Source organism: Rhinichthys klamathensis, unplaced genomic scaffold (genome assembly GCF_029890125.1).
Source record: "Rhinichthys klamathensis goyatoka isolate OS25496 unplaced genomic scaffold, OSU_Roscu_1.1 h1tg000220l_1, whole genome shotgun sequence".
NCBI lineage: Eukaryota > Metazoa > Chordata > Actinopteri > Cypriniformes > Leuciscidae > Rhinichthys > Rhinichthys klamathensis.
Window position 1 is genome coordinate 2,215,955 of NW_026606744.1, and position 23,720 is coordinate 2,239,674.

General features: G+C 40.9%; 2 protein-coding genes across 3 annotated transcripts in view; both read left to right on the top strand.

The window, feature by feature from the left end:
• Positions 1 to 150: 150 nt before the first annotated feature.
• Positions 151 to 15,087, top strand: tdh2 (L-threonine dehydrogenase 2). 2 transcript variants are annotated; one of them, XM_056264390.1, is made up of 9 exons: positions 151 to 568; positions 750 to 902; positions 10,203 to 10,245; positions 10,492 to 10,562; positions 12,076 to 12,225; positions 12,393 to 12,565; positions 13,045 to 13,135; positions 13,289 to 13,558; positions 13,834 to 15,087. In XM_056264390.1, exons 2-9 carry the CDS (start codon positions 755 to 757, stop codon positions 13,977 to 13,979), a joined length of 1,092 nt encoding a protein of 363 aa, XP_056120365.1. In that variant the 5' UTR covers positions 151 to 568; positions 750 to 754; the 3' UTR covers positions 13,980 to 15,087. The 2 variants fall into 2 exon arrangements, with proteins under 2 accessions (XP_056120365.1, XP_056120364.1); XM_056264389.1 differs by having other exon boundaries at positions 152 to 568; positions 746 to 902.
• A 1,304-nt stretch (positions 15,088 to 16,391) lies between these two features.
• Positions 16,392 to 23,720, top strand: part of srrm1 (serine/arginine repetitive matrix 1) — a 42,560-nt gene continuing 35,231 nt past the window's right edge. Inside the window, exons 1-8 of the mRNA XM_056264392.1 lie at positions 16,392 to 16,529; positions 17,026 to 17,115; positions 17,567 to 17,689; positions 20,321 to 20,491; positions 20,646 to 20,740; positions 21,171 to 21,359; positions 21,465 to 21,662; positions 21,768 to 21,881. Coding sequence (XP_056120367.1) covers positions 16,509 to 16,529; positions 17,026 to 17,115; positions 17,567 to 17,689; positions 20,321 to 20,491; positions 20,646 to 20,740; positions 21,171 to 21,359; positions 21,465 to 21,662; positions 21,768 to 21,881 — 1,001 coding nt within the window. The 5' untranslated portion in view covers positions 16,392 to 16,508. The remainder of the gene's footprint in view (positions 16,530 to 17,025; positions 17,116 to 17,566; positions 17,690 to 20,320; positions 20,492 to 20,645; positions 20,741 to 21,170; positions 21,360 to 21,464; positions 21,663 to 21,767; positions 21,882 to 23,720) is intronic.

Consider the following 23,720-nt stretch of genomic DNA (forward strand, 5'->3'; position numbering starts at 1 on the left):
ATTTTATAGAATGTATAACTGACATATTTTTTTCTATTCAGAAATTATTATATTATATCATTATTTGACATTAAAGTATATTATAAATACACATTTGATTATAAAATTATAAAGGGGAATCTGCGCATGCGCGCACATACACAAACAATAACATCTCACTGGCCAATAAAGTCTTCAGGGTAAAGCCCCAGCTCAGCTAATCTCACCCACACAATATAAATCCGGAGTGGGCAGCCCGTCAGCAAGTTTGCCCTCTTGTAGCGCTAATGGACACCGCGGTCATTATCACGCGACCGCATGTGCTAGCATAACGATACAACTAACTACATTTCCCAGCCTTCTCTGCTCCGGCAACTTTTTTATCCAATGGTCATTCGATGCGCTCCTCCGGCAACCAATCGGGCAGTAATCTCTTAATTCTAACGGTTAAATACCATGAAAATCCCTCTTATCAGCACTATTTACTTACTTAATTTTCCACCTCGGGATACACCACAGCAATGTTGTGATTTTGGTGCAAGACACGTGTTTCACATCATCACGGATTTCAAGTTTTGATAAGCTCAAGGTGAGATGTTGCGCTTTTTCTTGAACTAGCAACTGATTTACATTAATCGTGTATCAATCAACTCCATTTTAATCACTTGACCTTCAGATTTAGCAAAAACTAAGAAACAACATGTAAAATAGTTACTGTATTCTTTCTGAACCATTCGGTTTGATGACTGAAATGTTTAACTGACAGATAGACGACATGCTGTCAGGTGTCCGGGTGTGTGTCCGCTCGCTGGGTAAAGGTTGGTCAGTTCGCGGCATGAGTTTGTCGCCGCGTCAAATCAACCGATGGCCGAACAACGAGTCCTCCGAGCCTCCTACGGACAGACCTCGAGTCCTCATCACAGGTGCCATGTTTCCCAGCTGCTTAAATAACGTGTGATAAACTGTAATGTTTTGGTGGAAAAAGTAATCCGTTCCATCATGTCTTCTATGTTTGTTTTTCATGCACGTAAGAGGCGATCCTATTGATCGCCATGACAATAGGTTGGGAATAAACAGTGTTAAAAGCGCTCCGCGTGCGCACAATGGAGCGCGCGGCTGTTTTATGCTTGTGCAATAGCGTGTAAAGACTGTGTAAATGGACTGTCAGTTGTAGTGGAGCTGAAAAATGTCTGGTCAATAACAATCACGGAGCCTATTTTAAATTAATTAGGCCTGTTTATGAAACTGTACTGCCATTTGTGAGCTTTTCGTTCTTTTGAGTACTTTATTTGCCCGTACGCTATATTTGAAGGCACACTACAAATAGCATCAAATGGGTTCTAAGCGCTTACCAAATTCACAATAATCCAAGTTGCTACTTAGCCTATGTGTCTGAGGCATCAGTCTAAGTAATCACTGTAATATATATATTTATTTATTATATTTAGTTGTAGTTGATCCCACATGATGTGTGGTATCATGTTTTCTTTTATTGTGCATTCACCTCTGACCTCAAAAATAATGCACATGTTGCAGGTCCCGGCACAGGAGACCCAGCTGACAGATTACTGTTATCTGTAAAACAGGATTTAATGAAAAGAATGAGAGAGTCGCGTCTGCTCTTTCACAGCTCCTCTGCAGAAATATTTATTTAATGCACAATAAATCAAGCCCAACAGTTGCTTTTAAAGCATTAATCCACATTCTTCTGTCTGTCTTATTACATCACTTTTGTCACCAACACCAAAATAAATCACCTTTTGTCTCATTTCTTCACTTTACCATTTTTAGTTAACATTTAACATATATATATTATATTTTATAATTAGTCATACCAATATTCTTTAGCACAATGAGATTAAGTATGAACTTAATGCATATGAACTCTGAAAATGTGTATTCCAAAAGGTACTTGCTCCTTAAAACCATTGTGAAACATTTCACTTTTGTTCCTACGTTTCTATCAGTGCCCGATCACGTGACTGGCAAGCGCGCCAAACGCGATCACAGAGAGAGCTTCAAAGATACACTAAACTCGACATATTAACTAATTAACACAAGCTAACAAACTTTTCATGACACACAAACTATTAATACAACAGTATAGCTAAATATAATGACCACTGGAGCGAACTAATCTCATTTTCCTCATGTTGAAGTGAGCATACATCATGACAAACAAAAGTCATCAACTAAAACACATTTAACACTTTACATTCACTAAACGGTAATAGAGATAGTGCAATCGCTGGTATAGTTACATAATACTCTTTTGAATGTCCATGTTTTTACCTGTAAAACAGGATTCAATGAAAAGAGAGAGAGAGAGTCGCGTCTGCTCTTTCACAGCTCCTCTGCAGATATGAGGGAGCATGCGCAGTTCACGGTTTCGCCCGCGACTCTCCAGCCAGAATGTCAAAATAAGAGTCCTTTATTTTTGTCCATATAAATGTAAATATAAGTTTGTTAATTTGCATACAACATAAGCCAATAATGTAATCAGTTTACTCATAACAATATACAATACATATTCAATAGAAGGGGAAAAACACAATTGTGTACATACTTTGTGTGTATCACACTCTCCCTGACAAAATAAGAACAGCTCCAGTGGTCAACCTCTTTCCTCCAATATGTGCAATCAACACACGGGCACAGTGAAATTGTAAGGTGTGTATGTGTGTGGAGTGTATGAATTGGGATAACCAATTGGTGGCAAGTAACTATTAATACCCCAAACAGGTACATGTGTGATCGGATAAGCTGTTACTGCATTAAGTGTCGGGTATGGCTGTACCACAGGCTGACCTAAAGTGTCATAAGTATAAATCTGTCGTGGCCTTTTGTCTCTAGTAGACCTTCTCACCGCAGCTTCATCCTCCACACTTGGACTTTCAGCCTCTCTTGCCACTCCCTCTGGCTTAACACAAGCAGCTGTTTCCCTCTCCTCGTCCACATCATCCTCCACAGGTAGTACCAGGTAAGTATTTGGTTCACTTTCTGGGGCATTTTCCAGTATCCTTGATACTCCCCTTCTTTGTGTTTGATTAAACTCTTCTCTTACAGGTGCTCGCTCAGGTAGAAGACTATTCATTGGTTCTGTCCAGCTAACTGGGTTTCTCAGCCAGTATCCTCCTCCACTACTTTCCTCATCTGAGTCCGTCATGTCACTGTCTCGGTCTCTGATGTTTTCTCTGTTGGGTGACTGACCCCTTTTCTTTTTTTGTCTTTCAGGTTTTGTCGATCGGAATGTCGTCGTGGGAGCCTCCACAGGTAAGTCATTCACCAGTAGTAGTAGATTCCGGTGCAGTGTCTTAGTTTTCTTATTGTCACCATTTTCAGGGGAGACTACATAAACTGGGTTATCAGATACCTGCCCCTTCACCACGTAAACCACCTTTTCCCAGTAGGATCGTAACTTCCCTGGACCCCCTCGTTCTCCAAGGTTTCTGACGAGCACTCTGTCTCCCACTTTCAGTACCACTCCTCTCGCCTTCCGGTCATATTGAGCTTTCCCTCTCGCACTTGCTTGACGACTGTTTCCTTCAGCAATCTTGTATGCCTCAGCCATCCGCGCCGCCCACTGATTCGCATATCCCTTTGTAGTGACTCCGTCCGTTGGCTCCACCAGGCCGAAGATCAGGTCTACTGGAAGGTGAGGATGCCGTCCGTACAACAGGTAAAAGGGAGAATATCCAGTGGACTCGTGCCGGGTACAGTTGTAGGCATGCACAATTTGAGGTAAGTGCTCTTTCCACCTTTCTTTTTCTTTGTCTGCCAGAGTCCTCAACATCTGTAGAAGGGTCCGATTGAACCTCTCGACTGGGTTTCCTTGGGGGTGGTATGGCGACGTTCGAGAATGGCCGATGCCAGCAAACTGTTGGAGAGTGCGAAAAAGTTCATTCTCAAACTCACGCCCCTGGTCATGATGTAACTTGGCCGGATACCCGAAGCGCGGAATGTAATCTTGGAACAAGCGCTCAGCTGCAGTCCGCCCTGACTTGTTCTTGGTTGGGTAGGCTTGGGCGAACCTTGTGAAATGGTCCATGACGACCAGGATATATTCATATCCTCCACGGCTCGGCTCCAGGTGCAGGTAGTCAATGCAGACCAGCTCCATAGGTGAGTGTGTTGTGATGCTACCCATGGGCGCTCGTACATGTACAGTCGGCTTCTTCTGTTTTATACATGGGCACTTTCTGGTCACATATTCTTCCACTTCAGCTTTCATGTATGGCCAGTAGAACCGTTCCCTCGCCAGGCTCCGTACCCACATGTCCCATCTTGTCATGGAGGTGCTCAAGTGCCAGCTTTTTGTACTTGCTCGGTAAGACAAGCTGTTTTCTCTCCCTCGTTCTTCGATATAGGAGTCCTCCCTCAAGATGTAACTTATTCCACTCATACATCAGCTTTCTGTTGGTTCCTGTCAAAACTCCCCTCATCTCGTCTGTGAGGGTGACACCCTCCTCCTTCCATTGTCTCACTTGAGAGATTACAGAATCCTCTTTCTGAGCTTGAATCAGTTCATCCTGTCCTATTGTTGGCAACCAGGTGGTGGGTTGATGTGGTTCATCCTCCCCAGTCGACATATACAGGGCAGCGACCCAGGCCACGTCCTTCATCTTCGACACATGACTGCCCTCCCATGCTGCTTGTATTGCCCCTGCGGGTAGCCCTTCCGTGCACTCTGATGCGTATACTTCAATGTCCAGAGGAAGACGAGACAAGGTGTCTGCGTCGATGTTGACCTTCCCTGGCCGATACTTGACATCAAACCGGAAGTCAGACAGCTCCCCGACCCACCGATGGCCTACTGCGTTGAGCTTTGCCGTGCTCATCGCGTATGTCAGGGGGTTGTTGTCGGTGTACACTGTGAAGTGTGGGGCATAGAATAGGTAGTCCCGGAACTTCTCGCACACTGCCCACTTCAATGCCAGGAACTCAAGTTTACCACTGTGCAATCTGTAGTTCCTCTCAGTCGTTGTCAATGTTCTGGATCCATATCCTATTACTCTCAACCTCCCGTCTTGTCGCTGGTATAGGATGGCCCCTAGGCCCCTTTCAGATGCGTCAGTGTGGAGCGTGAAGGGTAAGTTGAAGTCCGGATATGCCAGTATAGGTGGGCTTGCTAACATACCAATTAGTTCCTCCAGGATCTGTTGGTGGTCCCTGGTCCATTCTACTGGAGTTCTGGAGGGAACTTGTGGGCCTTTAGCTTTCTTCCTGTTTTCCAGTGTTGTTCCAGGCTTCGCCTGCAGCAGTTCGTACAAGGGTTTTGCTGTCCTGGAAAAGTCTTGAATGAAGGCACGGTAGTAGCTGAGGAACCCAAGTAACCTCCTCACATCACCTACTGTCTGGGGAGTCCTGGTTGTTAAGGATCGGACCGCCTCCAGGTCCTTAGGATCTATCCGCACTCCTTCTGCTGACACCAGCCGTCCGACGTACCTGACCTCACTCCGGAACATTTCACACTTTCCAGGTTTCAGCTTTACACCATGATACTGGAGAGCCCTCAACACCCTACGGATACTCTCAACATGCTCTTCAAAAGACCTTGCATAGCATAAGACATCATCTAAATATGGGATGCAGCACTCATCCCTGAGCGTGTCAAGCATTTCTTCCATACTGCGTTGAAAGGCAGCAGGCGCATTGGACAACCCAAAGGGGATCCGGACCCATTCATACAGCCCCCAGGGAGTGATGAATGCTGTCATGTGTCTGGATCCCTCTGCGATGTACCCCTGGTGGTACGCTTTGCCTTGGTCGAGAATGCTGAACCAGGAGTATCCCCCAAGGGTGTCAATCAGATCCTGTATCCTAGGCAATGGGTGACGGTCAGGGATGGTTTTCCTGTTCAGGAGACGGTAATCAACACAGAGCCTCAGCTTGCCATCCTTCTTGCGGACACAGACTACTGGAGCGGCATATGGTGACTTTGATTTGACGATCCATCCTTTCGCTAGGAGATCCTGTATGTAGCTCTTCACCTCGTTAAACAAGGGTTTTGGCACTGATGAATACGCCCTCTGAACCGGGATGTCGTCTTTAAGTGTGATTGGCATCTGCAAGCTGGGTATGCAACCAATGTCATTGTCATCTCTGCTGAAGGCACCAGATTCCTCATACAACATTCTTTGAACAACCTCTCGTTGGCCCTCTTCCAGGTGGTCCAGGTTGACGGGTGGATGCCACAATGATGTTTTCACCTCCTCCTCTTGAGTGGTCGCAGAATGGATTATTGTCTGCGTTGGCTCACTTGTTTTCCCAGGCTCCACTAATATCCTCTCAATCCGCTGTAATGATCCAATCACTGTGCCACGTGGCAGGGTCACATCACACACTGTGCTATTTCCAATGGGTATGGAAACACAAGGGTCACTTTGGGGTTGTATTTCTAAAAGCCCCTCTCCAATGTCCAAGAATCTTAAATGGTCACTATTTTCATGAGGCTCAAACAAGACCACCGTGTCAGACTGTGTCATCTTCAAAGGGATTCTGCACTTCACCCAAGTCACCTGTCCTGCCCGGATAACTACCCCTCTTGGACCAACCTTCAAGTGCCCGTCTCCGTTATCTTCTTCAGCAGCTTGGATCACCCTGACTAAAGTTTGTGCCTTTTCGCGAGGGATATCAATGGCCCCGGCCAGTAGTGAGGTAAGTGTTGGCATCAACTGCTCGGACTGCCCTTGAATCAGTTCTTCAACTAAGTTGAAACCCAGGAGTGGTCTCTCCATTGGCATCTTACTCACCAGGAATGGGACATTAATAGATAGACGTGGGTCCTCATTTCCTAGCAGGTTGACTGTGATGACCGCCCAGCCGTCAAATGGGATAAGGCCTCCATTTACAGCATAGACTTTCAGATCATCTTGACACCCAAGAAGTTCCCGAAGCGGCCTCACCTCAACACTTGGCAGATATTTATCTTTCCACTCACGGTCCACCATGCTGACTTGGGCACCCGTGTCGAGTAATGCCCTCACTGTCAAGCCATTCAAGTTGCACTGAGTCAGTGCCTTGCTTCCGATCAGTTTGATTATGTTGTCGTTTTTGGTCTTACAGGAGCCCAGAACACTTGCCACTTGGCTCCTGGACCTCACCTCATTTATAGATTTGTTTGTTTGTCCCTGGTGCTTGTGTTCTTGTTCTAGCACTTCTCTCTCCCTAGGCCTGGCCGGCTTTGAGGGAACAACGTCTGGTTGGGGCATTTGCTGTGCGGTCACTGGTTGCCCCTTTGCAGTGGCCGGTTCCCGTTTCCCTGTCGCTGAGGTCGCCGTAGGCACCCCACTGCCTGGTGTCCATCCTCACTACAGATGAAACAGTGAGTACAGTCCTGTCGCCCTTCGTCCGCACACCGTGGACAGCAACGCCAGCGGCTCACCCGGCGAGAGGGTGGTTGGCTGGAGGAGCATTGGCAGCCACCCTCTGTTCGTACTGGCATGGAGTGTTGTATAGCGTCTACCATACTGGTTAGAGCATCAATCCTGGCCGTAAGAAGCTTAATCTGATCGTTCTGCTCTTTTTGTGCAGCAAACCCTTTTGCAGCTTTCACATCTCCGCCAGTTTCATCGCTAACTTGGGCACTATTAGCCATGGATGGTTTTGCTCTGGTTGGTGGGCCCAGTCGACGCAGCCTCTCATTCTCGTCACTTGTGATTTTCATAACGTGCCTGAGGATAGCATCGTCAGTTACATCACTATCGGCTAGCAAGGGTTTGAGCTCGCTGCGAATATCTTTACACCGGTGGCTTAGACCCTGGTAAACAGTGTGTAAGAACACATCCTGCACCGTAGCTGCACTATACTTCCTGTCTGAATCAGCTTGTTTAGCCGCATAGAGTATTTTTTGTTTCAACCCCATGACTCGGTACAGGAACTGTTGAGGGGTTTCGTGTTCGCTCTGCTTGGTGCACATTAGTTCTTGGAATAGCTCGGTGCTATTTCGGTCCCCCAAGTGTGATTGCAAGAACCCCTTTAGTTCAGCTACAGTCATGTCATCTTTGTTCATCAGCATATCTTTAAAAATGCCTGGCTTGATAATTCGCAGCACCCCTCTAACAACATCGGCATCACTGAAGTTCTCCTTTAGGCCGCTGTCCATTTGCCTGCAGACATTGTTGAACGTGATGTCTGACGAGTTATCTCCAATCTGGCCTCCATGTATCTTAAACTCACGGGGCTGGATATACTTAAACCCCCCCATAGGGAACGCGAAGTCGTGAGCTAAATTTTTTTGTTGCTCAGTCTGGTACATGTGTGCTGTAGTGGCGCCTCCCTGTGCAACTGTGTGGGTCAAGTTAGTGTTCTGGGTAGGTGTCATGTACTGGCGAATCTTTCTACCAATTTCTTCATACTCTGCAAGCATTTTACGCATGTCTGTGTTTGTTTCAGGTACACCCCCCTTAACACTCCCAGAGTCAGGTGCAACATGTGATGTCAGATAAGGGTTATCAGTGGCAGGTGGATGTAATACATGTGTAAGGTGAGTGTCTGTATCAACTTCAGATGTACATACAGCAGTGCAAATCTGTTTTGCTGATTTTACAGTCTCTTGCAATGACAACAGTTCACTCATACCTTGGTCCTCCGTCTCGAGCAAAGATTCACTTGACATGAAGGCATCGATGTACTCGAAACAACCCTCACTGTCTTCCAGGTCAAGTTCAAATGAGTCTTTACCTCGTACTGGCCCGATGACCTTGGCGATGCGAAACAGTTCATCAGCAGGCAGTGTCATCAGGTCTTTTCTGATGTCCCACACCAAGCGTTTCCTCGTACGATCTGCCATGACGTCGTTCTCTGTTGTCCTTCCCGAGACTGCCTTAACCTCAGGATGAAGACAGTCGCCTGTTCAGCCCTCTGTGCGTGTCTCGTTGTCACCGTTGATGCAGCAGCCACCGGCCTCTAGCCCCAGTGCCACCTTGTCCCACGGTCCTGATATCTCTGGATCCGCCTCCTAGCGTCACCTGGAGTGGATCCCGGACGAGCCCCCAAGAATCTGTTGCAGGTCCCGGCACAGGAGACCCAGCTGACAGATTACTGTTATCTGTAAAACAGGATTTAATGAAAAGAATGAGAGAGTCGCGTCTGCTCTTTCACAGCTCCTCTGCAGAAATATTTATTTAATGCACAATAAATCAAGCCCAACAGTTGCTTTTAAAGCATTAATCCACATTCTTCTGTCTGTCTTATTACATCACTTTTGTCACCAACACCAAAATAAATCACCTTTTGTCTCATTTCTTCACTTTACCATTTTTAGTTAACATTTAACATATATATATTATATTTTATAATTAGTCATACCAATATTCTTTAGCACAATGAGATTAAGTATGAACTTAATGCATATGAACTCTGAAAATGTGTATTCCAAAAGGTACTTGCTCCTTAAAACCATTGTGAAACATTTCACTTTTGTTCCTACGTTTCTATCAGTGCCCGATCACGTGACTGGCAAGCGCGCCAAACGCGATCACAGAGAGAGCTTCAAAGATACACTAAACTCGACATATTAACTAATTAACACAAGCTAACAAACTTTTCATGACACACAAACTATTAATACAACAGTATAGCTAAATATAATGACCACTGGAGCGAACTAATCTCATTTTCCTCATGTTGAAGTGAGCATACATCATGACAAACAAAAGTCATCAACTAAAACACATTTAACACTTTACATTCACTAAACGGTAATAGAGATAGTGCAATCGCTGGTATAGTTACATAATACTCTTTTGAATGTCCATGTTTTTACCTGTAAAACAGGATTCAATGAAAAGAGAGAGAGAGAGTCGCGTCTGCTCTTTCACAGCTCCTCTGCAGATATGAGGGAGCATGCGCAGTTCACGGTTTCGCCCGCGACTCTCCAGCCAGAATGTCAAAATAAGAGTCCTTTATTTTTGTCCATATAAATGTAAATATAAGTTTGTTAATTTGCATACAACATAAGCCAATAATGTAATCAGTTTACTCATAACAATATACAATACATATTCAATAGAAGGGGAAAAACACAATTGTGTACATACTTTGTGTGTATCACACTCACATAAAAGTGACATTTTTAATTAATAATTAGATTTAGGTCATTTATTCGGCTTACTTGCTGCTCAGTTGTGGCATTGTGAGTGGTGACAGTTGTTAAATGTTTGTTGCTGTAGTGTGTGTTTAAACTCCTTTAATTGTTGAATGTGTTTTTCTCCTGTTAAAAGGTGGCCTAGGACAGCTTGGAGTTGGTCTAGCTCAAATGCTGAGGTTAGTGAACAGCTGAAAGATGTGTAGCGTGAGAGAAATTTGAAATCAGACTCCAGCACACACATTTTTTTACACCTTTGCATAGATTGGATATTTGCCTTGCTTTGCGTTGATATTTGCTGTGAAAATTTTCTCTTTTTAATTTCCGGAGGTAGATTCTGTGAAATTCTGCAAACGCTGAATGAACGTTTCACTTTTATTTTGTCTATGTTGTTTCATAATCATATTTAACCCCTTTTACATCAGGCAGCAGTATGGAAAGGAAAATGTCATCCTGTCGGATATCAGGAGGCCTCCCGCTGAAGTTTATAACATGGGTATGTTGACTGACTCTCAATATGGCTCTGATATGGGCAGGCGGTTGCATCAGGTGCAACATATATATAGAGCCACATGGACAGTGTGGTGCTTTGAACTGGCTGTTAAAGTTTACAGTAGCTATAAGTTTATTTATCATGTGGCTCTTTTTATTTCAACACTCCAAATACATTTCAGTAACACCGGATAAGGCTCTATATGTTATTATTAATTAATAAAATAGCAAAGGTGAAATAACAATAAAATAAATCTTAAAGCATTTATTAATCTTATATCAATTTGTACATACTCTACCGTTCAAAAGTTTGGTTTTTTTAGATGTTAATATTTTTTAATTTGGCAATAATGCATTAAACTGATCAAAAGTGATAAATGCTTTTCTAATCATCTATCCTGATTTTTTTTATCATGGTTTAAGCAGCACATTTTCAACATAATGATAATAAGAAATCAGCATATTATGATTTCTGAAGGATCATGTGACACTAAAGACTGGAGTAAATTCACAGGAATAAATTACATTTTGAAATATATCATGATAGAAAACAGTTATTTTAAATTGTAATAATATTTCACAATATTGTGTTATATTATGTATGTTTTTTCTGTATTTTTAATCAAATAAATGCATGGTGCGCATAAGAGACCAAGAGACTTCTTTCAAAATCATTTTAAAAAGTGTACCGACCCCAAACTTTTGAACATTAATGAATGTAAATGCATTTTGATTCACACTTTTTGTATAAATTAACATAAATGTATTTCAAACATTAATGTAAAGCTGCAGTCTGTAATTTTTTGGGGTTAAAAATTATCCAAAATAAATTTTTGAGCAATTACATATCCAGCCAGTGTTCAAAACTATCTGCTTGCTAGCTCGATTCAAAACGGTAAGCTTGTGATAATGTTTTTAATTCCAGTGGTACTGGTGGATTTCCGCGGGAGATTCGAGCATTTCTTTGCGTCATTACACATCTGTACACATAAAGAAGGAGTCTCGGCTAGTATAAGCTATATTGCGTGTGAGGATGTTGGAGGTGGAGATTTATAGCCTTTTCATTTACATTTTTACATCATTACATTTTCCGGTGAAATTCTTATGTTGGTCATACTTCCAAAAAGTTAAATCTGTGATTCTGAATGACAGTATCCACACCGGCTCGGTGACTGACAGCCGCACATTCTCCTCAAAACATTGGATTCATCCGCCCTGTGCCGTGCCGAGGCACAACCCACGTAAAGTTGATAATTCCACGAGTAACTGCAATTGCAGATTTCGAACAGAGATGGCGACAAAGAGGAAAAACTACGAACGGCAGCTTTAAGTCATAGTATATTTATGAATTAACATTAACCTAGATTCATGCTGTAATAAATATTATTTATTGTGAGATCATGATCATGTTAACAAATTGAACCTTATTTACATTTCAATCACTTGGCCTCGTTCATATTCCTATTAATAAAGCTCGCATTTAAACTCCAACGTCTGTTGTGTGTTTTACCTCACAGGTCCATTTGTATACGCTGACGTGCTGGACTATAAAAACCTGAGGGAGCTAGTTGTGAATAACAGAATCACCTGGCTGGTGCATTATAGCGCATTGCTCAGTGCTATCGGGGAAGCTAACATGGCTCTCGCCCGCACCATCAATATCACAGGTGGGAAAACTCTGTCACACATGTTTTAAGCGTTAGGGTTAGGTGCTATGACTGCCTAATTTACAACGTAAGGTTTCCACTATCCCTGACGTCCCACATTCTGTCCTTCTCCTGTTGCCCCTGTCCTGATATCTTCTCTTCTCCTCACCCCACTCCTCTTTCTTTAGGTCTGCATAATGTGTTGGATCTGGCTCTGGAGAACTGCTTGCGACTGTTTGTTCCCAGTACCATCGGAGCATTTGGCCCTTCGTCTCCCCGCGACCCGGCCCCTGACCTCTGCATCCAGAGACCTCGCACCATTTATGGAGTTTCCAAAGTCCATGCAGAGCTGATGGGGGAAGTAAAGATTGATGTTTTTTTATGTTCTAGTTAGTCTGGGGAAATTAATGAATGAATGAATTAGTTAATATGTATGTGAATGTATATACACTTTGTAAGCTTCATGTGAACAATTTCTCACTTACATCAGGGTTTCCCAATAACTAATCTAACGTAAAATTAAAATAAATGAATAAATGGGGCTGCATGATAATCGCAATATAGCTTGATGAGATGATCAAATCAAAGGTTGCAATTTAATTAAATAATTGTATTCTCTATTTCAGAGTGAAGAACATTATTATTATTATTATTTATTATTTTGTATTATCAACATCAGAGAACTTGCAAATGATTGAAATATTAAATCTCAATGGGTACTTCAAGTAAATATTTTACATCTAAGAGGTTCGGCTGAAAAAAAAACGGTTTGGAACTCCTGACTTACATGATATTTAATTATGAAATGCAAACATCCTAACTGTGTTCTGATTGGTTCAGTATCTCCACCATAAATATGGCCTGGATTTCCGATGCTTGCGATACCCAGGAGTCGTTTCTGCCAACACCAAGCCAGGAGGAGGCACCACTGGTAACCAGCCTCACTTACAAACACAATCTTTAGTTGTATATAAAGAAACACACCTTCAAACGTATTCAATTATTCATTGAATTGTCATTTACTTACAATAAAACAACACACCTAATCTGACCTATTTAATCGTATACGTCCTCTTTTCCTCAGATTATGCTGTCCAGATCTTTCACGATGCCCTCAGCACCGGCCACCATGAATGTTACTTGCGTTCCAGCACTCGGCTTCCCATGATGCACATCTCTGACTGCCACAGGGCCACCATTGAGTTCATGCAAGCTCCTGAAAGCCGACTTTCATTGCGTACTTACAACATCGCAGCCATGAGCTTCACACCTGAGGAAGTGGCAGAAGAGATCCGTAAACACCTGCCCCACCTGAGGGTCACGTACAATCCTGATACCATCCGGCAGACTATTGGTAAGAACAGTGTGAGTTAATGACCTTTTGAAAGAGTCTGAAATCATATTAATTTTAATGTTTTTGTTTTATTGTACAAATTATTCCTCTTGGTCACTGTATGTGTTTTTCTTGAATAATGAAACGTTAAAAAAAATAAATAATCTAAATCAAAAACATGTATTTTAAAATTTCAAAAGTACAAAACAAATAAAGGAATAGGCCATAAAACCCTTGATAACAATCCATTGATGCAATGATCTTAATGTTCATTAAAATGTATGTTCTTTCTATAGCGGACAGCTGGCCTGTGCGGTTTGATGACTCTAACGCCCGTCAGGATTGGGGATGGAAGCCTGAGTACGGCCTGTCAGAGCTGGTTACCGACATGCTGGCCTCCATCCGTGAAAAGAGAACCAATGCAGGACTACCTGTCAGCTAGCAGGTCTTCTCAGGGACTGTAACACAAATCACCAGAATTTTTCCAGTACACTTCTAAACTTATCTATCTCAAATTTCTTTAGACCAGGACTCTCTGTCAGTTAGAGAACTGCTGACACTGACAGTTCTCTACAAACATATGCTTGTGACGAAAACATGTAAACCAACAGTGAAAACTCACATTCTCTCACTGCTCAGGAGACTCTTGCTGCGTCCGAAATCGCATACCGTATAGTAGGTACTACATTCGGTTTGATACTTGCTTTGCGAAAAAAAAAGTATGTTCTATATAGTGTGAATGTGTGTAGAATGAATGCAATTCGGACATACTATATCCGCCATGTTGTCTCTGTCATGTGACCTATGGCATCAGTTGCCAGTGGATGCGCACTTCAGAATCTCGCCGGAAGTAGTAGGCCAATTCGGGTACTTTTCGGCCTATTGTTTTCAGACATACAACTTGGCTCACATACAGTTTTTTCCCTTCTATATAGTATTTCGGATGCAGGGTCTGTCTTTCTACTCTGTGATCTATACTTACATAGTTTTTTAGTCATCATGGGACAGGGGAAAAACAAGAAAACGACAAAATGCTGATGAATATAAGAATAATAATAATAGCCTAATGATAATAATAGTAATTGCACACATTATAGATGAAACAGTCCAATTTAATTATTTTAGAGACACCACACAAAAATAGCAAGTTCTGGCCCCAAATTTCCCTTAAAGACTTTCAACGATCTGATGTTATAACTAAAACACTGCTTTCACTGCTTAACCAATCCTGACATTCTTTTTGGGAGGGTTTAAATTTTAGTCTTTTTGTACAAATACAGTAAGGACCATTATACACCTTTCACTCTACAGTGCTCTAGACCATGTACCGTGTGTCGTGGTTTGAACAGCCATGGGCAGAAAAAGCTTCACTACCAGCTTTAGTGTGAATCAAAAGATGATATTGCCTTTGTTCCAACTCCTATCTGTGATGAATTCACAGTTGCCTGACTTTTGGGTTCTGGCCACTATTGCTTATATTGGCTTTATTTATTTGGAGTCAGTTATCAAGGGCTCTGGATTCACAATGTATAGTGTGGTGGTGTGAATTAAGTACTTAAGTAGATATTTTTTACATTTTTGTTAACTCAGAAGAGCAAAACTACTGGATAAAACACCCAAGGTGGCCTTGCAATAGAAAGGGGAGAGTTCTTTAGCTTCTGCCTGTCTGAAAGTCTTAGTCTGCCTTCTGTATTGCCTAGTGCAGACAAATAAAAATGAGTCTTAACTAAGACAATATGTAGAATGACTCACCCCTTCCAAAAAAAAAGGTGTGATTTCTGGACAAAACATATTGTGTTCACAATTGAAACTGCCTTAATTTTCAATCATTTAACCTCAAAAGTGGCTAATGACTCACATTCAGAACTAGTGGACAAATGCAGTGTATGTCAAATAAATGACTTTAATACAGCAAACAGTTTATGTATTTGTTCAGTGTTGTTTTAAAAATGAACCATGTAAAATATTTTTTTATATATTTATTACATTTTGACTTCTTTAGTAGTCCCAGTCAGATAATGTCAATGTCAATGTCAATACATTTTTAAGGCTATAGCACAATTAAATGGGTTAAAAGCCATAAATAAAATACGTTTTTTAAGGTGTGATTTAAACTCACCTTTGTTTTATTAGACTGAACCTCAGAACCAGTAGCCTCAGTTGATTAGTTGTTTAGACTAACACTCAGTCAGGAGATCCGAGAGATAGGACGGCGCCAGACCATTCAAGGACTTATATACTACCAACAGCATTACTAACAAACAACTATATATTTAGGAAAAACGCTGTGCACATTAAATTACAAAACATTAAGACAAAATGTATGGAAGAGGTTTCCTAACAAAATATAATGATAAATCAAATGTTCACATGATCACATAATAAATCAAATTCTAAAAATGGCTGCTCAAATGCAGTTTCATGTGATCATTTGTTGGAGGATAAACTAGCAAAATGAAATGAAATAATTTATGTTTTATATTTTATACTGATTAATCAGTTATATTATGAAACATTAAATAGCCTAGTATTAAATAGATTTGAACAATGGTCCAGTTTTTTTATACAAGCAACATGAAATATACATTTTTGTACAAAAAGAAAAGAAAAGAGAAAAACAACTATATTAAAACAAAAGAAAAAAAGGTGCCAGGGGAGATAATAATAATATTAACAATAAATTGTTTAAAGGATTGTGGGATGGCATGCAGCAGCGAAGGAAACATCTATGCTGCCTTCAAAAATCCATCAGATGAAGGTATCTCAGGAGACAGGACGTGACACGATCTTTGGATTTGGACGTGCCTTGTTGCCCTCCAACATCTGTTTACTGCCTGCGGAGGCAGCATTTTCCAGCTTTCGGACGCAGCCAGATTTCAGGCACATGATCACCAATCTTCCGGAAGTGACGTAAAAGCCGCCGCGCCGAAGTGGATTTTGGGACATCGTGCCATATTGACACACGACAGAAATGGACGCGGGGTTTTTCCGCGTAAGTGTTTTATTCTTTTACAAATACCACACCATAAAGGTCGAATACATTGTTACTATTTATTATTCGTCAGTTGGTTGACTGGTTGGTTGTTTTAAGGCTGTATTTGATGTGTTCATTGGAGTGTGGCTGTAATGGCGGCTGCGTGAGAGAACCTGAAAATACTCAACAGATTAATCAGGAACAACAGATTTAACGAATTTATTTTCATATTATCGCACTTATTATTACAAATAAAGTCCACTCTACAGTAATCTGTAGTCGACGTTTTTTAGTTATATTTGTGAAATACAGACTGAAACCGAAATATAGATTGATATTTAATGTTCTTATACATTAATATACTATGTATGTATTGGTGTATATATATATAAAAAAATCATTAGCCTCGTACTGCAACAAATTGGATATATTAACCTCAGATACAGGTAAAAAGAAAAGAAAAATGTGTCACATGATGTTTTAATTATGATTTCATGTCTTTTTTTTTTAAAAGGGCACCAGTGCGGAGCAGGATAACCGCTTCAGCAACAAACATAAGAAGCTGTTGAAGCAGCTGAAGTTTGCAGAATGTCTGGAGAAGAAGGTCGAATATATGAAAATACTTGTTTTCTTTGGTGCAAATGTGTTCACAGCACCAGATTTCCATAAGCATGCTGCACATTGGGGCTCATTAGATTTTAGTAGAATAATAATTTTCTAAACTATTATAATTTTGCAATGCAAAGAAATTAGGCATTAAATTGATCAAAAGTGACAGTAAAGGCATTTATACTGTTACATAAGATTTCTATTTCAAATAAATGCTGTTCTTTTGAACCTTCTATTCAACAAATAATCAGTTTCCACAGAAATATTAAAACAGCACAACTGTTTTCAAAATATTTTGGAGCACCAGAATTTTAAAATGATTCTTGAAGGACCATGTAATACTGAATAATTTTTAATCCAAATAAAAGTTGATCCTAAAGTTACCCCCCAAAAATATTTGGAAAATCCTGTGTTCTTCATGATTCTGTTTTCTGATGTGTCATTAGGTGGATATGACCAAGGTCAACCTGGAAGTCATCAAGCCCTGGATCACCCAACGCGTGACTGAGATCCTTGGCTTTGAGGATGACGTTGTCATCGAATTTGTCTTCAACCAGCTGGAGGAAAAGGTAGACGCCCCCTCTGCTCTTCCCGCTCTTTTCACACATGCTGCAATTATATATTAAATGTGTTTTATTCTTTGGGAGGATGAGAGAAGGTTTGGAGATCAGTGAATAACCGCTGACAGTTATTTGAAACATTTGTCATGTGTAGATGTAACAGCAGAAAACATCTAACATCACAGTCTTTAAGTGTCTGTCTGGTTTAAAAAGACAGAAAAGGGGTAAAAATGATATTCTCTCTCTCTGAAGATATGATTTGTGACACCGTTCCTTCTGAACAGCAATGTTCTAATGTTGATGTGATTTATGATTTAAAAGGCCTGAACCAATATGGATCTTATTCCTTGCATCTGAAGTATAGCACCAACTCCTAATTAGATCTCACCTGAGCCCAAAGTCTCTCTGAATCCAACTCTCCCTTGATGATGAGCTTTATTTTTTGAGGTGAGTTATAAGCAGGGATTGACATTGTGCCAGTGGTAGAGTCATTTCAGCTTTATCATTTGTGCCTTTCAAAGTCAAAGTTTAGCAATACATCTTAAACACAAAGGCCTAATTTAATGACAATTTTAGAACGACATACAACCATTAAAGAATGAAAAGAAAACTTAAAATTGCATGTGATAATGCAGTACGGTGGTGTAAGATGGTCATTTATTTCAAGGGGATTTATTAGGCAATAATTATTATTATGCTCTGTCTAATTGACTAGTTTAGCTGTCAGTTTTAAAATAATATGTTGGTTTATTGTATGATTGTCCGTTTGCACAACGTGATACAAATAACGAAGAGAGACACATTTTGCGTTTTCATTAATTTAGCTAAGCCCTGTTTATTAGTCACTGTTTTAGTCTCTAAAGATTTGATTTTCAGGAAGCTTTTGCTTGGATTCCAGAGAGGTATTTGCTCCTATTAATGATACATACAGGTGTTTCCTTATTCTCATACATAAAAGAGGTGCTTTCAGTTTTTGTAATTACATAGCCATACAATAACTTAAAGGAATCTTTCAGGTTAAATACAGGTTATGTTTGATCTACAGCATTTGTGGAATAATGTAATTTACTGGAATAATAAAGTCTTCCTTTAGTTTGTTTTGGTTTTCTAAAAAAAATTGCAACTAATGTGAGGTTAAAGCACTTTTAATTCCATAATTTTATTTGTGCTAAAAATGGTCTAAATCCTAATTTTTGCAATTGGACTATTTATCTAGGTGGATGAACCTGTAGTTATTTTCAGTGGAAACTGATTTTACAGGGTTTTTTAAACTGGGACGGTGTTTCTCAACTAAGGAGCTGTGGCCTCGGCAAACATTCTTTTCTAGATAATACTTATAATTATAATAATAATAACAAAAATAATAATAATTGATTGGATATATAATTGCTTGAGTACAGTAATGATATACAAAGTAAAACAAAAGGGCTAACATGTTCTTTTTTTATATCTTTTCCTGAACGCTGTTTAAATGGGTCCATAAACTGTACATCAGAGGTGCCCAGTCCTGTTCCTGTTGATCTACCCTCCTGCAAAGTTCAGCTTCAACCTTTATTAAACACAACTAAACCAGCTAATTAAGATCTTCTGGAGCACTTGATAATTACAGACAGGTGTGTTGGATCAGGGTTGGAACTGAACTTTGCAGGTAGATCTCCAGGAACAGGATTGGGCACCCCTGATATACATGCAAAATATGTCTGAAGAGGGCAAGCAAATCATCATATTTGCTTGTTTCTGGTATCAAAAATGGGAAATTTCTTAAATTATTCCACAGATGCTGTCGATGGAGCTTAACCTTTATTGAACCAGAAATGTTAATTTAACACTCATTTTAGGACACTGGGTGCTCAATCCTGCTCTTGGAGATCTACTTTATTGCTAAATTTAGGTCCAGCCCTATTCTTACAACTGAATCTTTAGGAGCACGATTCAGCATCCCTGTCTTAGCACATGGATCTCATAGGTTTATTTTCCTCTTCATTTGTTGTAAATAAAGAGTTTTCCATGCCTTGTGTACTCATTATTGCTTGTTCATCTCTTGCAATTTAGATAAATGATATAGCATTAAACTCAAGGTGATTGAGTGTGATGCAGTAGTGAGGCGGAGGCCAGCCAATGGAGCGCCTTTCTCCGCCCCCTCCCCAGCCCACAGAGCCTGCGCCACTCACACTGAAGACAACTGGACTGTTCTTGCTTTGTGGGGTTTTGATGCACTCTGTTTGTGGACTGTAATGTTTCTATCTCTCAGGAGTTTGATATTGCACAGGAAGAGACAGCCCTAGTGGTGGGGAGGGTCTTATTGCTCCTTAATGAGGGGATGTGAACTGGGAGGGTACATCTCAGTTCAGATAATAACATGTAATGCATGCTCAAAGTGAGTTTATCCATTTTAGAAGTGTTTTGATCCTTTTATTAAATTGGTTTATGAGTAAAAATAAAATTCAGCTGTGACAGTTGGTTTTAGAGACATTTTTGAGGCCCACAGGTACTGGGCTCTTGTTGAAAAGCAGCTGTTTACTGGATGTTCAGGAAGGGAAGGTGTAGGTAGACTTTCAGAGCTCCGCACACTGGTTCTGTGTCAGTATTAACTGCATGGTTTCCTCCCTTCTCTCTTTCTCCCTGCTGTTTGTGTTGCAGAACCCGGATGGGAAGATGATGCAGATTAATTTGACAGGGTTTTTGAACGGGAAGAACGCTCGAGAATTCATGAAGGACCTCTGGCCGCTGTTGCTAAGTGCCCAGGAGAACATCGCAGGTATCCCGTCTGCTTTCCTGGAGCAAAAGAAAGAGGAGATCAAGCAGAGACAGGTGATGAAGAGCTAAAAAGTTATGAACTTGCATACTGATTAAGTGATTATGATGGGGATTTATAAGGTTGGACATTTTGTGTTGTAATTGGGTATGTGTACAACATGATTGTAAACTACAAGTTGTTTAACAGTTTTTCTATTTGCTGATTTAGATTGAACAGGAGAAACTTGCCTCTCTGAAAAAAATAGATGACGATAAAAGGGAGAAGGAGATCAAAGAGCGAGCTCAGTCAAAAAGCCCTAAACGGTTGGTTTTGGCCTTAATTTTGCTTAAAGTCAGCATGAAATGGAAATTTTGATTGTTTTTTCTTCCCTATTGTGACTCATATCTGAGTGAAACGGCTTATCAAACATTAAAAAAATGTAGGGTGGCACTTGATTTTGTTCATTGGGAATTGTTGGATCTTTGTAATTTGCTAATTATAGCGATTTCATGTTAGTTGTTGTTTTTGATTAAAGATCATAAGGGCACATGAATCAAAAGAAAAAGTTATGTACATGGATAAATAATACAAAATAGTTGTCAATTTTGATTTCATGGTGACGTTAACAATTAGATTAGTATATTTGTTAGTGTAAATAATGGATAATGTTGTAAATTGGCCATGTGCTTAACTGCTGTTTTCCCCCCCGTTTTTTTCTTCTTTTTTTTTCTGCTGGTTCACTTTTAATTCCAGGAGGAAGTCTCGCTCCCCTGTGAAGCGTGACCGTAAATCCAGTCCCTCTCGCTCTCCTCGCCGAAGACCGAGCCCGGCTGCCTTGCCTCCTTCTAGTCCGCCCAGTAATAAAGAAGAACCAAAGCAAGAACCGGACCAATCAGAGAGCTCCAAACCAGAGCCTCTCATTGAGGAGGCTTCCTCTACAAGGTAACTATGGAAACCTGACACTGCACTATGCAATCCTAAAATTGTAGACCACAGAAAGACTTTGTGTATGAATCTGAAATCCCCCCCCCCCATTATACCTGTCAGTGATCTGGTGGTTGAGATGAAGCCGGACTCCGTGTCTGAGGCTGTGAAAGAGCCCTCTCCAGACAAAACGTCAAAATCAGAAGACAGGCCCAAACCCAGAGACAGGGACAGAGATAAGGATGGACGGAGAGATCGCCCGCGCCACCGCTCTCGCTCTCGATCACCTCGATCTCGCAAACGACCTCGGTCCCGCTCTAGGTGAGTTTTGTCTCTGATGGTGAAGTCGGGTGATTTCTTATCTTAGATAATTTTGCTTACCTGCAAATGTGATTGAACTGGGGGATAAACTAATGTCTCTTCTAGGTCGTTCTCTCCTCGCCGCAGAAGTCCCAGGAGGCGAATCTCTCCGAGACGTAGGAGCCCCCCTAGACGGCGACCTCCCTCTAGACACAGACGTAGCCGTTCACCTGTCCGCAGGTCAGCAAATTAATTTTTTCAAAGACTTTTAAAGTACTACAAAACCTTTCTATTTCAAATAAATGTTTTTTTTTCCATTAAAGAATCCTAAAAAAAATGATTAATGGTTTCCATAAAAATATTAAGCAACACAACTGTTTTCAACATTATTAATAAGTGGGTGGGACGGGGGGGGGGGGGAGGTAATAGAATATGTACAATAACAATTGCAGAAAAAAATAAAATTACAATGTCCAGAAATCAATTCCAATGGTACATTGAGTTTAATTCATCAACACAGAAGTCATGTTTAACATGTAGTTTTCATCCTAACATCTACTATAATTAGGGATGCGCGATGATATCGGGACAACATCGGTATCGCCCAATAAAAGCTTAAAATGACCATCATCGGCATCGGCAGATATGAATATTACTGCCGATGAGCCTTGCCGATAGGGTGGAGTGTTTCCTATGTGCACGTGACGACCGTGAACGAAGCATGAGTGCCAGCAACTTAAACTTCCAACTAGGGGTGTGCGATAGTGATGCGCGGGTCGGCTTTTTTTCCAACCCGCGGGTCCCGGTTTTATGAAATTATTTGGCCCGCCCCAGCCCGCACCGCACCACTGTATCTATTTTTACAACCCGCCCCGCAACCGTTAAATAGACATACTACTAGGTAGGGGTGGCACGGTTCACAAAACCCACGGTTCGGTTTGTATCACGGTTTTAGGGTCACGGTTTTCGGTTCTCTATGGTTATTGTTATTTTTTTTTTATCTTTAACACTCCAGAAATGTACTTCAGCATATGATATATATAGGGATGCACGATATAGGATTAAAGGACTAATTTTGCCCGATACCGATATATTTGTGTGTTTTTTTTAAGTGCAAAAAAAGCTTATTAAAGTTCTCAGTCAAGAGCAGTGAGTGATTTCCTCTTTGTGTTTTGTTTTATTAACATTAACGAGATAGTTCTCCCCAAAATTTAAATTGTCATCATTTACTCTCTCAAGTTTCTTTCTTCTGTTGAAATTATAAAAGTTATTTGGAAGAATGTGGTTAACCAAACAGTTGCTGTACTTCAGTGACTTCCATAGTATATTTAAGCACAAGAAAGAAATTAATACAGGTTTGGAACAACATTAGAGTGAGTAAATAATGACAGAATTTTTATTTCTGGGTGCAGGATCTCTTTAAGGACAAGCGGCAGCATATTATTACTGTCTCTTTAAGAACTGCACGCGACGCGTCTAATATACACGCATTTGACAAGCAGATTTTCTCTGTTTGCCTTCACTTTAGACATAACCAACTTTGTTTATGTAAACCGTGTGTGTATTTGACTGTATCAGCGCAATAAGACTCGAAAGATTAGTCCAGTATGCAGACTCTGTGACAGGCTTTTAGTTCCTGTGAGCGTCGGTTGTAACGCGCTCAGAAAAGCGGATGTTAGAACAGCGCATCAGCACGTGAATGATATGTTTACCTAGCAAGACTTTGACGCACATGCAAATAATGAACTTTTGTGAATTGCGGTGACCGTGAGTGTAACTCTACCTCTGCGTTTACATGTGATGTGATGTGACGTCGCGTTGTACAGTATGTTGAGATGAAGGCGCCAGAATTGAACTGATAGAATGCACGATACTATGATTTTTCTTCAAAAGCAGATCGTGGAGACATTTTAATCGTCCACGATCAAAAACCGTGAGACACACACCCCTAGTTGGAAGTTTAAGTTGCTGGCGCTCATGCTTCGTTCGCGTCACGTGCGCATAGGAAACACTCCACCCTATCGGCAAGGCTCATCGGCAGAAATATTCATATCGGCCGATACCGATGATGGTCATTTT